Source organism: Lichenostomus cassidix, chromosome 1, assembly GCF_008360975.1.
Source record: "Lichenostomus cassidix isolate B80296 chromosome 1, HeHo_3.0, whole genome shotgun sequence".
NCBI classification, from domain to species: Eukaryota; Metazoa; Chordata; class Aves; order Passeriformes; family Meliphagidae; genus Lichenostomus; species Lichenostomus cassidix.
In genome coordinates this window covers 111,215,691-111,230,751 of record NC_139479.1, presented here as the reverse complement: position 1 = coordinate 111,230,751, position 15,061 = coordinate 111,215,691, and the positions used below count along the sequence as shown (strand labels likewise).

General features: G+C 40.6%; 1 protein-coding gene across 2 annotated transcripts in view; it reads right to left on the bottom strand.

The window, feature by feature from the left end:
* Positions 1 to 1,660: 1,660 nt before the first annotated feature.
* GABRR3 (gamma-aminobutyric acid type A receptor subunit rho3) overlaps positions 1,661 to 15,061 on the bottom strand; it is a 34,829-nt gene continuing 21,428 nt past the window's right edge. For both annotated transcript variants that reach the window (XM_085076637.1, XM_085076647.1), the window contains exons 4-10: positions 13,497 to 13,564; positions 11,878 to 12,101; positions 9,656 to 9,738; positions 8,919 to 9,059; positions 6,124 to 6,276; positions 3,813 to 4,009; positions 1,661 to 2,589 (exon numbers count right to left, since the gene is read on the bottom strand). In XM_085076637.1, coding sequence (XP_084932763.1) covers positions 2,287 to 2,589; positions 3,813 to 4,009; positions 6,124 to 6,276; positions 8,919 to 9,059; positions 9,656 to 9,738; positions 11,878 to 12,101; positions 13,497 to 13,564 — 1,169 coding nt within the window. In that variant the 3' untranslated portion in view covers positions 1,661 to 2,286. The remainder of the gene's footprint in view (positions 2,590 to 3,812; positions 4,010 to 6,123; positions 6,277 to 8,918; positions 9,060 to 9,655; positions 9,739 to 11,877; positions 12,102 to 13,496; positions 13,565 to 15,061) is intronic.

Below are 15,061 nucleotides of genomic sequence, written 5' to 3'. Positions count from 1 at the left end.
TCAGGGCAGGAGGGTTGGAACTCTGGGTGGGGAAAACCGTTTGCCAATGGTTACATTCACAGCTGAAAGTAACAACAGCTTTCTCCATCAAAAGCAAGCTCTGCAGCTTTCTGGCACCTGTACAGGATGTGCCTGGAAGGCAAATGCAGGCAGGAATCTCTTTTCCTCCACGCTTCCACCTGTGGACCAGTTTGCTGGACAGCCTACACAGGGCTTGGGCATGCTGTCCTGGAGAGCTTCTGCTGCTGCAAATCCTGTAGGGAATTTAGAAAAGAGAACTGATTAGGAGTATTTTTTCTGTTGGAGGTTGAGGCTTCACTGTTGGCTACACAGCAAATACTTCTTCTTGTAAGGCAGATTAAAAAAAAAAAAAAAAGATGTTATATTAGTTCATGTGAAAAGTTTAGAAAACACATCACACATCTGGAGCAACTAGATGGGATCTTCTCAGGCAATCTGGAACATCAGTGCAGGATGCCTCATAATGGCAGTGCAGGAACAAGGCTGAGATGGTGTATTTTTATCTATAGCTACACTATACATTCGCTCAGCTTGAGGTCTGGCGTGCTGTTACTGTTGCCAAAGCCTGTGTGTCCTTTGGCTTTGCATTCCCAGCATTGTCATTCCTGGTATGGTTCTGCTTTCCATGACAGGATTTCCTGGAAAAGTATCAAAGCTGTCTCAGCTCTGATACATTTGTTTGGCAGCGATCTGCCCCACTCACTCCCTGAGATTTCAGTCACTCAGCAGGCACTGTGTCACCACTTCTCCAGCTCTGGAACTGGGAGCTTGACAAATGCAGCTCTGTGAAAAAATCAGAGACATCACCATGCTGTGAACACACAAGATGGGAGCAAGAAAAATAAGTACATTAAATAAGTTTAAAAAAAAAAAAAAAGGTAAGTAAATAAAGAAACCAGAGAGTGATTTAGGCTTCCAAATTTATTCCCACTTCCTTGACCAATAAACTTGACCAAGCATTTACCTTGCGACACTTTTTACCACCACAAATTATCATTTTGAACTGACTTGGTAAATATAAACTCAGCTCATTAAATGACAGACGAACCCAAGGAATTTAGTGGAAAATGCTCCTTATTCTGGAGAGTTGCAAAAGTAATCTTGGTTCTTTTCTGGAGCTGTGAACACTTTTTTTGTGTATCCCTGAACATCCTTAATTCAGCCTCCTTAGCCTGAACCTAAGGATATTTCCAAGCAGGATTCATCTGAGACTGACAGGTTTCCTGTGTATGTCTCTGTTTTGGCACAGCTGTTTCCTTTTATTTCCTGGAACTGTGCTGAGGATCACTGCTGCAGGGGGCAGATGCAGCTTCTCCTCTCTGGAACATTCAATCTCAAAAGCCCAAGGGAGAGGAAGGGAGGCAAAACCCCAAGCTCAGGTGCAACATAAAGCAGAAGAACCGAAGGTGTGGTTGGTTTGTTCTCTTGACAAAGTTGTGTAAAATGTCTGTCTTGCCACCTGTGTTTCTAAACCAAAGAGTTCTGCAGGAAGCAGGGGATTACAGCAGGTCTAGGTGAGGCAGAGGTGCAGAGGTGTGTGGGTGACACGTGAAGGGCACAGCTCTTGCTGGTGATGCTGCTCATCCACCTGGGAGGTGGCTGCATGTGCACAGGGTCTGGGACATTGTTCCCGTCTCCAAAACAGAGGGTCATGGACAGCTGACAAGGGTGAGGGGTTTTCTTGAGGTGTTGATGATGCACAATCTACAGAGCCCCATCAGCCTTGCTTCCTGCTGGTCTCTACTGCACTGCTAAGCCCTAATTTTCCACCTTGGTTCCCATCCGAGGGCAGAGGCTGCTGAGGTGTGCACAGGTTGCCCAGGAGAATTGAAATGCAGGAAGGGAAACAACGAGCTATCCCAAGGCAGCTGGTGCCGACTGCTGACCAAAACAGAACCCAGGGGAAAAACAGAGAGGCTGAATCAAGAGGAAGGGTTGGAGTGCAGACAGAGACAGGGCAATAGCTCAGGTGGGAGCTGCTGTCTGTTCAGGGGGTGACAAAGGGCTCCCTCAGTGAGCAAACAGCTCCTGTGCTGCTGCAGTGGAGCCTGTGCTTGGGATCACCCAGTGAAGCACTGCACAGTCCAGCTGGAAAAGAACCCAGACACACCTGAGTTTTTCATGAAGAGTGTTGCTGCTGACCAAACCAGCCCAAGTCTGATGCAGAAGTCTCTTTTGGAAAAATTTAACCTTTTCCTCAACTGCTGTTGCATTATGATGCAACCCCCATACACAAAGTAATGTCTAGCTTATAAACATTTTTGTTCACATGTACAAACCCCAGTAAAAAAAGTTGAACACAATATATACACTGGGAAATATAATCCTGGAATATGTGTCAATCACATGATTGTTCTGTAAAATAATCCTGCCCACGTTTCCCTTCAGAGATCTCTTCCTCTTCAAGCGAGGTGTGTCCTCACTGGAGATGTTGGTTTGACTTGCCCTGGTCTCATTCTCCTCACAAGGGTCTGGGTAGGGACTCAGGTCCATGTCCACATCTGTGTCATGGTAGCAGCCATCAAAAGCCATTGCTTGCACTGCGTCCATGCTGTACATTCCTGAGGCCTGGCAACAAAGATGAGTTACTCTGGGTCTAGCAGGAGTCATTTTGGCAAATTATAAATGAATAAAACAGAAAATAAAGCAAGCTTTCTCTTAAGTGTGGTTCTCTCTGTGGAGAGCATGTGGAGAACAGGGCTAGCTCACAGTATGGCTCGCTGTGGGGCCTGCCCCCTTGAGTGGGACACAAGCAAGGAAATGTCATAAAATGTCATAAAACACACTTGTCTGCCTGATTATTGCCAGCTGCTGGCTGGCAGTACGTGCCTCAGCTTCTGAAATAGAAGAACCAAACTCTCTCTCTCCCCTGTAGGTCTGTGTTGCTGGAGTCATGGGAAATGACTTCAAACATTTCTGGGAGGAGGTTTTTGATGGGATTATCAAATCATGTGAGCAACACATGCACTCCTTTCTGTGTTCTTCCCCTCATGATATTCCAGCAAATGAGTTTACATAGGGGATATTCTTGAAGCAAAGGTTTTAAGTGAGAACTTCACAGAAAGCAGATGTTTAACTTGTGACAATTTCTGCTTCAGGCACACTTTTCCAAAAATGCCCTTGTCATTCATCTGGTCTTGGGATGTGGCTAGCACAGTTTTTCCCATGAGAAGTTTTCTTGTGTTTTGTAAATAAAGATAAAGTTTGGATGTTTTTGGAACAGTGTCCCAGAACTTGGGCAGTGCAGGCCTGGCCAGTCAGGACTGGGGGAAGGCTTCTGACTGACCAATCTGGGTGACTTTTGAGAACTCTATAAATGTGATGAAATCAAAACAATAAAGGGCATTCCTTCTTGCCACTGAGAACCGATGCATTCATTACTCTGCTAGCTGCTCAACAGCGACATTGGGACAAAAAAGAAGCAGGAAACAGGGAGGAATATCATATGAGGGCATGCTGAGGTCTATTTCAGAGGCAGGAAAAATACCTTGATTGATAGGTATTTGAGAACAGAAGGAAGGTTACCTTCTGTTACCTTCGCTCAAGGGGGAAAAGAGGGGGCAAAAAATTATCCCTAACCTCTGCCACAAGAAAAGGGAGAAAAAGCACAGCTTTATCAGGATCTCAGAGAGGATGACACTTTGTCTCCCCTCATGCAAGTTTAAAAAAAAAGTGAGATACAGAGAGTGGAGACAAAGATTGCTACTGTTCTGTTATCACAGGGGTATATCAGGATTATTCTGTGGCTTCCACGATGCTTTCAGAAGGCAACAAAACACAGAGAATTGTACCTTGCCCCTTTTTTTGAGCTGCTTTCTCTCTTCAATTGTGGTGAGATAGTTCACTGCTGCATACTCGATGACTGACAGGAAGACAAAAAGGAAGCTGATCCATAAATACACATCCACAGCCTTTATGTAAGACACTTGAGGCATTGAGGCACTTACTCCTGTCATGATGGTGGACATTGTCAGCACTGTAGTTATACCTGCCAAAGGGAAAAGAGAGGTTATCACAATGCTGGTTCTGTTTAGCTCATCACCACTGCTTGGACAGCAGAGCTTTGTGAATGCATGTGATTGACACCACCTTTAACTTCCTCACACAGGCTCTGAAAGGTGGAGTGAACCATGAAGGACCCATCACACACAATACTGAGAGCACTAAATCATCTTTCTGCTCAGAATGGTCATTGAGCAGCATAAGGAACATGTTTCTGTGACAGCTTTGGGCACTGCCACACACAAGTGAAAGGTTTGTAGTCGTCCCTCACCTCCCAGAGCCAGGGTCACCACTGCACATTTTCTTGTCCAGGAGAGTCGCTAAAAAAATCACCATTTCCCCTCCCAGCCCTTTCTCAAATTATATTTCTTGCGAACATACATCAGGCTGTATGTCTCTGTCAAATTTCCATGGCTCTCTAAAAACAATCTAGGATAAAAATGCTACAGCCACTGAAACTCAGAAAAAAATACTGTTTGCTTCAGTGTAAAGAGAATTTCACCCTCATCTTTTCAATCTCTGCACTTACATCAGCTATTCATCTCATTTTAGTTTGCTCTAGCTCAGGAAAAAGCCAACACCCAATTCAGGCCCTGCTTTTAAAGAAATTAATGTAACTCTGGAAGTGAAAACATCTTGACATCAGTGAGACAGCACTGTCAGCTGGGCCTCAGTGCAGCCCTTCTCTAGTTCTACCCTAGTTAAGTCCACTGGAACATACAAGAAGTTTCCCCTCCCTCTTTGCAGGTTCCTTAGGTTGAAGGATGGAGTTTGAAATACACCATATAAGAGGAAATCAATTTATTTAATATACATATACTCTAGGCTAAGGAGCTAGGCTTATTAAACTTTGTTGTTAAGGTTTCCTATAAATTATGTATGATTATGCTAATGAAGTGTATTTTATTCATAGAACTCCTGATGCATAACCTCCTGCAGAACTTCATATATAAAGAACATGATCAGCAAGACCATCTTGACAACATTAAAGATGGCCTACTGAGAAGTAAAAAGTTATTTGTAAAGATTAAGTTAAATTTCTTATAAATAAAAGGAATTGGCAGATGCATTAATAAAAGTAGCTAGGAGTTACCATAATTTGTTTCCATATTAACAAATAGATTTACATCTCATGGATTAAAAGCTTTAGACTGTGCCACTAGAAAGGGACCTGAGTAGCTTCAGTCCCATTTTTTCTAGATTGATGTAGAGCTTTTTCACTCATCTAAGAAATATGGCAACATACAGTTGGCTTCTGGGACCAGCATCAGTGAGAAGAACAGGAGCTTCTTTATTTTAAGCTGACATTTTCAGGACTCAGGTGCATTATGGTTGCTCTATATGTATCTTGAAAAATTCCCATCAGATCTTCAGAGATCCTAAGTTTTGAAAAAATGTACTCATTCCAAGGCCATCAGCACTATATTCACCACAAAGACAGCCTTGAAGTGGCATCCACTTATTCACCACTGTGAAAAAGACCAAACTTCTATAAAATCCTCTGAAATTAGTCGTTTTCTCCTGAGTTGAGGTGTTCATAACTTATTTTTTAGCTTCCACAGAAGTTTGTGTGCCTTGCACAGCTAAGGCACCAAAGCAAACCTTTCTAAGGTGCCCAAAAATGACAGGGTTTGCCACACAGGCAGCTGGTTCCAGGTTGGCAGGAAGATAACAAATGTTACTTGAGAAAAAGAAGAGCTGCAGAGCTTTCCAATAGATTGTGCTATACCTAATGATCCATGGATTTGAGAAGGGATCTGACTGCCTGTCACAACCTGTTACTTTGCTGGGAAGAGGGAAGGAAAACCCAGGTTTTACATTGAAGCAAAATTCTACATCAGGAAATCTGCAGAATCATCCCTTTCTTGCTTCTGTGAGGTGTGAGCTGTTTCCAAATGTAGCAAAGCCAGGCTGAACAAACATCCCATTTCCAAATGCAGAGACTGACAACAGGTAATGACAACAGTGGTAATAATAGTGTTGTTCAGGCAATTGCCTGATACTCTTACTCCTGTCCTGTGTAAAGAAGAAGCTAAGGTAACTCCAAACCCTTCCCCACTCCATTCTATACTTCCCAAAGAATACACAGTAAGGATTTACCTAGTGACACCCTGGCAGGAACAGCTCTTCTGTCAATCCAAAATGAAACCCAAGACAGCATCACCATCAGCATGGCTGGGAAATAGGATTGTAGCACAAAAAAGAAAATATGTCTGCGGAGTGCAAAGTTGATAAAAAGTCGATTGTACCAACCTATTGGAAAAAGGGGAAAGAACAGATTGAGGAAAAAGAGAAGGGAGCTGTGTTATTTGTGAGTTCTGTTTGCTGGCCCTCTCCTTCTAGCAGGAGTGGTACATCCACATCAGGAGTAGTAAATGCCTCAGAAATCTTGCCACTACCTTAGTTTTACACAGTGCTTTGCAAACTGTCCATCCTACCTCACTTATGGGAGTGAAGGGTCATGGCTGCATATTTAAAATACTTTGTTATAACTGAGATTAGCAAAATGAAAAAATTAAATAGATTTCAAGTGAAACTACAGGATACAATTGCCCAGTGATGCCAACACCCTGCCTCCTCTGCAAAGCAGCCTGCTACAAATACCTGACAAGAAGCAGCCCTTCCTGCCTTTTTTTTTTTTTTGGTCGGAGCTGTCTGCCTGCCGGCCCAGCGCTCACTTTAGAGGACAGGGTGCCATCTAGTGAATTGTGGGCTGTGCTCTGCCTGTGCAGCACTGCATCTGTGCTGCACCTCCTGCCATGGCAGGGAAACCAGGTTACAGTGAGGTAAAAAGGCAAAAATGGGTGGCTGCACAGCATCTGCCTGTCCAGGACAGACAGAGGCATCCGTGAGCCTGTGCTGGAGCAGTCCTGTCATCACAACGAGTGACTCTACAGAAAAGAACATCTCAAAATTAACCCCAAATAATATTAAACATTCTATTGTGTTTTCAGTTGTGGAGAAGTTTTTGTTGTTGTTGTTTTGAAAATTATTGTCTCTAAAATGGATTTAAATTGTTGCTTCTTTGGAGGGCTGGGAACTCCAAAAGCCTAACCACTCCATGTGTTGTTCACTGAGATTCACAGGAGAGGATATGCAGAACCTGAAATGCAGAAAGCTGCTTTGTGGGAAAGATGACTCCCATCAGAGTGGTGCTGATTGTTCTCCACTATCATTTACTTGGAGGGTAAATTTTCTTCCAACAAGAAAAAAAACCCAAACCGAAGCAAGTGTAATCTTCTGAGCAAAACAAAACCTCAAAGCCAAGTGTAAGTCTACAAAGGACAGCATTCTGATTAACAGATATGCTACAAGCATTATTCAGGTGCTTCCCAGTGGTCCCTGGGGACTTAAAAAAAGTCTTTCCTTTCACCTTTATGCTGCTGAATAAGCTGATCATCAGAACCTCTGCATGTTCAGTGTTCACTTTGCAAAGTCAAAGATGCTGTGAGGGTGCTGCAAAGCCCTGGGGGCAGGGGCATTGTGAGACTGCACAAGGCTCTATTTGCTTGCCTAAGTGTTTTTTGATGAGAATAGCAAGGCAGAAAGAAGCCAGCTGAGCTCCTGGAACCCAGTCTGGTGGAAAATATCCCAGTCTCCTTCCTGCAACAAGGACAAATTTGATGGAGCTCTCAGCAAGGCACAGTTATGATAGCAAGGTATCGCTTGCCATCCTCTCACATGACAGTGGCTCTTGAAAGATGGAGCTCTGTTCTTAGCTCATGCAGGAGCAGGAGATAAGGGTGAAGAACCTTATCAAGCTGTGAATTCCTCACTGCTTAGGCTGCATCACAATTTAAACTGGAATTTCTGCATTCCATGTCAGCCACTGTAAACTTGAATCGCCCTTTTTTCAATGCAAAAAGTAGCTAACCTGTAAATAAAATACAGAAAATAAATTTATTTGCTGCTTTTCTGGATGGCTTAAAGGCTTTTTTCCAAAGTGCTGGGCACTTCATCTTATTAAATGGAATAACTTCTATTTTACTAATATGTTTTGATATAAAGGGCAATATCCAAACTGAAATGAATTGACTGAGACTTTAAAGTACAATAGCATGAGTGCTGTTTTCTCTGGTTAAAAACATGTGGTTAGATTACTTACACAGAGAAATATTTCAAAATTTATAATTGCACCTAAAAATACAAAGAAAACAAAACCCACCTTGCATGAAATCAAGACTGCAATAAACTCCTAAATAAAGCCTTGTGCAGTTTGCCAGAAAGTACAGAACAAGATCTAAAGAGAGAAATAAAAACCTGTCTGGGGCAGATTAACCTGAATTTAAACTATGTAGCACTGACAAAAAGGGATTTTTTTCCTGTAACTTTATGTAGAGACAAGGAAAATTGAGCAAACCATGAATTAGACAATTAGACCTGAATAGGTAATAAATGGCCTCATGAAAATCCTCCAGTTAGTACACTTTTAATAATATTATACAGTTCCAAAAAATGTGGATATTTTAGCCAATAAAACACAATGGAATTAATCTTGTTTGCTTTCTAGTATTTGACCCTTTAGGATTTCCATTTTCAAGCCTTCCTACATAGTCAGGACATGAAGATTCCTGTAAATTCAATACTCCAATGGCTTTCAGAGAAGCACCACAATTTTGCAAGAGCTCATAATAGCATGTATTTGATTGTTGTAATTTTTTTTCAGGTTCTTAATGTCAGATATGAAGTTACAAGCATTATTATATCCTTTTTTTCCAAAATAAAGTTTTACATTGGTAATGCAAAGAGAACCAAGGCTCCAGACTGACAAGACCTCATTTTAACTGATCCCTCAGCAGCCACAGTCATTTATTAGCAAAGAATTTGAATGTTAAAGACATTCTGCATGATTTTATCCTGTGCTTCTCTCTTCTAAAGAGAGGGGCTTACTATACCAGTACTGCTGTAAAAAGCAAGTCCACTGGAAGCACTGAATTCCTCAATGAAGAACTGAGAGAGGGAGATGTGCTCATCTGTGCTCAGGGACTTGTTGCCATGTTTCCAGTACAACATCAGATCATCTTCATTGTAGGCATCTGTGAAAAGCAGAAACTGAAGTTATAAAGTCACTGAAGTAAATCACTCCTTTCCTTTATTAGAGGGAGGAGATCACACAATCAATCTGGGAAAACCCTGAATAGACATTTTTTTCACACCAATTTGTCAGCTGACATGAAAAAAGTTTGCAAAGACCATGTTCCATCGTGTTCCAAGTGCAGCCCAGCCCTGTGCCCTGGCAGCAGCTTACAGCTGAGCCAGTGGTGAAAAAGCAGATACTTCACAGTAACACAAGAACTCATTTTCATTTTTTTTTCAATAGGTCAATTATTGGCATTTTATTTTACTTTTAATTTGCATTTTTTTCTCAGGAAAAAAACCTCATGCTTTTTGACAGATTTTTAGATTTAGGCCTTGGAATATCAACCCAGTGGAAATAAAGCAGGGTGCATCATGGTTTTCTACCTTCCCAAAGCTCATTGAGTTCTGGAAAGATCCCAGACTGTCTACAGTCCAGTTTATACATGCTGAAGGGTTCAGATCATACATCAAAATAAGTGAAAGAGGTATTATGCAGAAGATGGAAGTGCTGATAAGAATGCACATGTGAAGAACAGTTGTGAATTAAACTTACAGCTTTCCAGTTCTAAAGAACAGTTCTGTGTGTCCAGAGGAAACCTACTGAAATCCATGAAACACATAGCAGAAACTGTTATTCTGCAGAAAGGAACAGAAAAATAGAAATTAAATTCTAAACTTCACACTTTCTTAGCTGTGCAGACATCTTGGTGAGATCCCCAGCAAATCTGCTGTTTAGAATCCTGTTGATTAAGGTTTTCTGCCATTTTAGATTCTTCCAAAATAGCTTCAGGATAGTGAGATAAAGTTAAATCAGCGAGAGATCATCTTTTTTTAAACATAAATAGTCTTAATTATTAAGTATATTAGCTTTGATTTTTAAACCCTACATTGGCCTGATCATTCATTAGCCTTTCACACATTTTGCTTTGAAGGTTTACACTTATGAAGATTAACAAAGGGAGTTCACATTTCTTGACTTGATTTCTCATAGACTGAAGTAGATCATATTACAGATTACAGCAAATATTATTCCAAGTGTTATTTTCCCAGATAGAATGGTTATAATATTTAATTGCAAAAAAATATTAGCTGCAATTTCAGGAAGCTTACTTTCAAATGAAATCCTTTATATTGTAAACAGCTTAAGGATATCTAGCTAAGGACTATTTTGCATTCCACCTGCTTTTTCACAAATATTTAGAGGACAAATATCCCTTGGCATTTAATAAGGAACAAAAAAAAAATCAAACTTGCCAGGGGCAGCAACTTAAAGATGGTAAATATTGACAAATCTCCCTTTCTTGTCACAGCTTGCATATCAGTTGATGGTTTAGGTCAATTTTTTAGTTTTCCCCAAATGGATTTCTACAGGAATTTCAGTTAGGGTTATACTGGTTATACAAGTGCTCTTTGAAAACTTGTGATCAGTAACCACACTGCAGCTGAATTCTTACTGGCATGAAATGAGATCCTAAGAGTGGGACATGCATAAGGCTTCCAACCATGGATGTTGTTTCCACCTTTCTGCCATTGACTAAAGGACCAGGGAAGAACAAGAAAAGAAAGACTGTTTTAGAAGAAAATCTGGATTTTTTTTTTTACTTTGCTTCAATAAAATCCTGAATCCTAGGCCCTGAGGAAAAACTGTGAAATATGCAGATTTATTGCACATTATTATTTGGAATATAATCTACTTACTGTGTGTAAAAATGACAACACAAAAAAGGGTGTTTTGAGGAACATCTAAGGAACATTTCCTACTTCTCACTTGGAGAATCACTGATATAAGCCTTAGTGTAGTGATGCAGTTCCTCTGACCCCTCCCTCTCTCTCTAGAATCATGGAAATTAATACAGCAGTAAAATACACACTTCACCTCATTGTTCCTTACTGTCAGTGTGATTCTTGAACATACACTACAGTGGAGTACAGCTGTTGTTGTGAGGATTTCTGCATGTCCCCATGAGAGAGGAGATAAATTCACCAATTGTGGGAACAACTATCACACAGCCACAACTTCAAATGCTTCCATAAATCTTCAAACTATCCAGCATGGATGAAATATCACCTCTGTGCACAGGGCTAATTAGGAACAAACTGGATTTCTGCATTGCACAGACCTCAGGTTCCTTACCCTAGGGGGAAAATTCCTCCATTAAAACTGTTTCTGCCACATCATCCAAATCTCCTTCATAAAGCAAAGCAAAGCATGCTGATGGAAGGGAGGCACATTAATGATCTTGCTATTCCAGTTCTGGATTTGCTGTTTCACTTTCCAGTTCCTTTCATTCAAACAACACTGCTGGTATCAGCACCAAGAATCTGCTCTCTGTGCCTGTCTAGAGCCCTGGTTTGAATTGCTGGCATGTTCAAGGGTAAGGCAGGATGAAAGGAGGTAAAACAGTTTTAAAAGACTCAGGGGGAAAAAAAAAACCAAAACAGAAAACAACTAAACCCCTGTTTTTTTCTTTGCTAATAATCTTGGGCTTTACTGTACTCAACAGCAATACTGCTAGAGCCACTGGCAATGAATTGACACTTAATAAACTCACTTGACAGGAAACAATATCTGAATGATAGGAAAAAATACATTGTCAATACTAAATTTATTTTTCCACTGGTCCACTGGTTACCAGTTTCCCATTATGTGCTGCCAGGGGATTAATGCCAGTCCAGTATGAGAATGCTAACTTCAACTATTTCCAGTAATTTCAATTACAGCCAATACATGCCAACTACAGCCATGGATTTTCTCAGGGAAGGGTATCTCCTCACCTCAGACTGAAGAGGACGTTGCCATCAGGGTACACTCGGAGCATGATGTTTTCCACAGTTGTGTCATGGATGAAAGATCTTTTGGAGTGCACAAAAAACACATCAGGCACCCAGATCTTCTTTATCAGCCGTCCATCGAAAGTCATACTTTTGTTTTTGTTGCTACGGAATGAAAGCCTCTCATCCTTCCAGTAGTGTCTGAGATACAAAGTCATTGTGAAGTCCTTTGTTTCATTAAAAATAAAAGAAGACAATGCTTGGTTTAGCCACATGCAATAGAAAACACTATTATCACACAATTACCATGCAATAGAAAACACATGAATCAATTCATGCAAAGGATCAATTTCTTCTCTGGACATTATCTGAAAGATCCTTAATGAGAGGAGTCAAGCACGACTCAATGAGTTGGAATCTGAATATTGCTGAGATATTGGTTGTTTGCCCTGTCAGTGGTGTCTGAGTGTGAGGTTCAAGACTTCATTTATCCCTAGATAAAAATTCTGCATATTTCAGTGGTCTTCTGGATTGGGCCAGCTGTACAGTGATAAAGAAGCTTTAAAACCAACCAAAGAGAAATGGAAAAGATGTTTCCTTTGGAAATCTTCACAACCTTTTCCAAGGATGGACTGTGGTTTGTTGATGGTTCCTTTACAGAGGGGTTAATTTAGGTTCTTCATGAACACTAGGTCAATTTTTAAAATTCATGAATCTGTACATTTTATACAAATATTGTACAGCAGTTATATTTGTACACTCATGAATTAAATGCAACTTAAAGAAACAATACAATGGATATTGTAAGAGTAAGCAGTTAGATTTTACAACAATTACAATAACTACAATTTTTTTAATATAAAAGATTGCTACAAATATTTCACCCTATTTAGAGAAACATAATGACTGCAAAATATACAAGTGGGGAGAGATGGAGGATGCTGCAAATCCAGTGTGAGCTTCTGCACAGCCTGATTGCTCTGTGTTCACCTATATAAATGTTGTATTATCAGGCAGACATCATTTATCTCAGTAGAACATTTGCTTCTGATAAGAATACTGTGAAGAGAGTTAGATCTTCTCCTGTAATATGACTTTATGGCACTGTAATATGATTTTATGATTTGGGTAGGTTTGTAAAGGAGTGCAGGAGTTAATACTGACATTATTAGTGACAATCTAAGGAGGAATGAACAGCCTGCATTCCAGAGCTACAGGCCCTAATTGCAGGGAGGTCTGTCTCCTTCCCAGGACCATTTCTGGAACTGATGTTTCTATTTCCATTTGTTATGATGACAGCTCCACCCACGCCACAATTATAGAATATTCAGATTTGCATAAGCAAAAGAAGCAAAGGGCATGAAGCCTCATCATGAAATGTGCAGAGTACTGACAACTCCTGTGGAAGCCCAGGGTGATTACTGAACAGCTGGAGTTCTCAAAGCAGAGCACTGCCCACTCTGAGGAGAAATTCAACACTTACTAGTTTAAATGCATGCTGCAAGGCAAGGATGTTCTCTTTAGGGTTCTCTTTCTTTAACTGCATTATTCTATATCATCCATCTGGATGTTTCTGAACCCCTTGCATGGTTACAGAAATCCTTTATCCCAGTTCAACTCACCATGTCAACTTCAGATATGCTGTCAATGCTTTCCACCTGCACATCAATGCCCACAGGTATTGGTGACCCTGCATGGGAACAGAAGTGATGAGGAGCAAAAATCCCTGTTTTTAAAGGGAAGGCTGTGCAACACCAGCAACATACAGAGAGCACTCCATCCCAGCATTTACTACATTCTCTCCACCTTAGAACACTGAATGATAAATGTCCATGGCAACAAAGTGAAACCTGATGCTAAGAAGTTGTGAAAATAAGCACAAAATCCTCAGTGATCTTTTTGCAGCCAGGCCAGTTGTGATTGGCACTGCAGTCTGGCCAGCAGTGGCAGTGTCCTTGTGATGCCAAAGCTGATGAACCCCTTGGGGTGCTATTCAGAACCACCACAGGAAAAAGCTGAGTAAATACATGACATACATCAAAGATTTCAAAAGTTTTCTTACCGGTTCCAACGCTTATTCCCACACTTAAAAAAACTCCATACCTATTATGACTCTGACTATCTTTACCTACTGAACTATTTAAAGTCTGGTATATCTATTTATGAAAAAGGATTGCTTGCTCACTACCTCACAAAGGAAAACCTGTACACAGACTAATAATGTTCTGTGACTGTGTTGTGTATTGACTGAGTGCATTTTTAGGATGCAGTTACTATAAACCGATTAAAAATTACAGCCAAATATGAAATTATTTCCACTTTTTTCAGTGTGAAATATCTAGAATGAAGGATCTAATCCTACATGGGTCATGTACCTGGGATATTTTCAGCAAGCATGTAATTCCATTAATTGATTAATCACTTCCTTACAGAGGGAGAGAGGAGTATGCATATATGTATATACACACACAACCCCAAGAATATTCTGTATTTGGCATGAAAATCAGTAGTAATTACTGTACTGTACTGTAGAGGATTCAAGTCACTTTTGTTAAAAATAGCCAGTTAAAATATTTTTGAAATACACATTTAAAATAACCTGTTAAAAACATGAATACAAGGAAGTCTGAACAGCAACAGATAGCAACAGCTTTTCTACCTTGTCTTTTTCTTGTCTCTTCCTTTCAGCACTGTCAAGCCAAAACAGTCCAGGAACAACACTCTTGTGATAACCAGCCACAATACTGTGTCCCTTTTTGGAATTATCCTTAAAATAGCAGCCTTCGAGGATTACACAGCTGCCTCCAGTTCTTACCAGTAAAGATCTTGAACTATTTTAGAGGTATTTTTAAATCTGGCTCTGTAATCTCTTGATTTTACTTGTCTTTTTTTAATGGGGACTCTGTCTCTGCACAGAACAGATGAAGATGCATTGTGCATGGGAAAGCAAGGTGAGATGTGCTCAGATTTAGCAGGGCACAGCAGGAAATATTTAGGCACTGACAAGAGCTGTGCTCTTTGGCTTGGAAATCATGTCTCTCTCTGAGGGGAATGCCTCCCTCAGTCTGCTGGCCAAAGCCCAAAATAAGATTCAGGACTTCAGACAGCAAAAATTGCTAGGAAAACACCAGGCAGCACTTCAGAAAATACTGGTTCTTTTGGAGAGTAGAGACAGCAGGAAACAGCT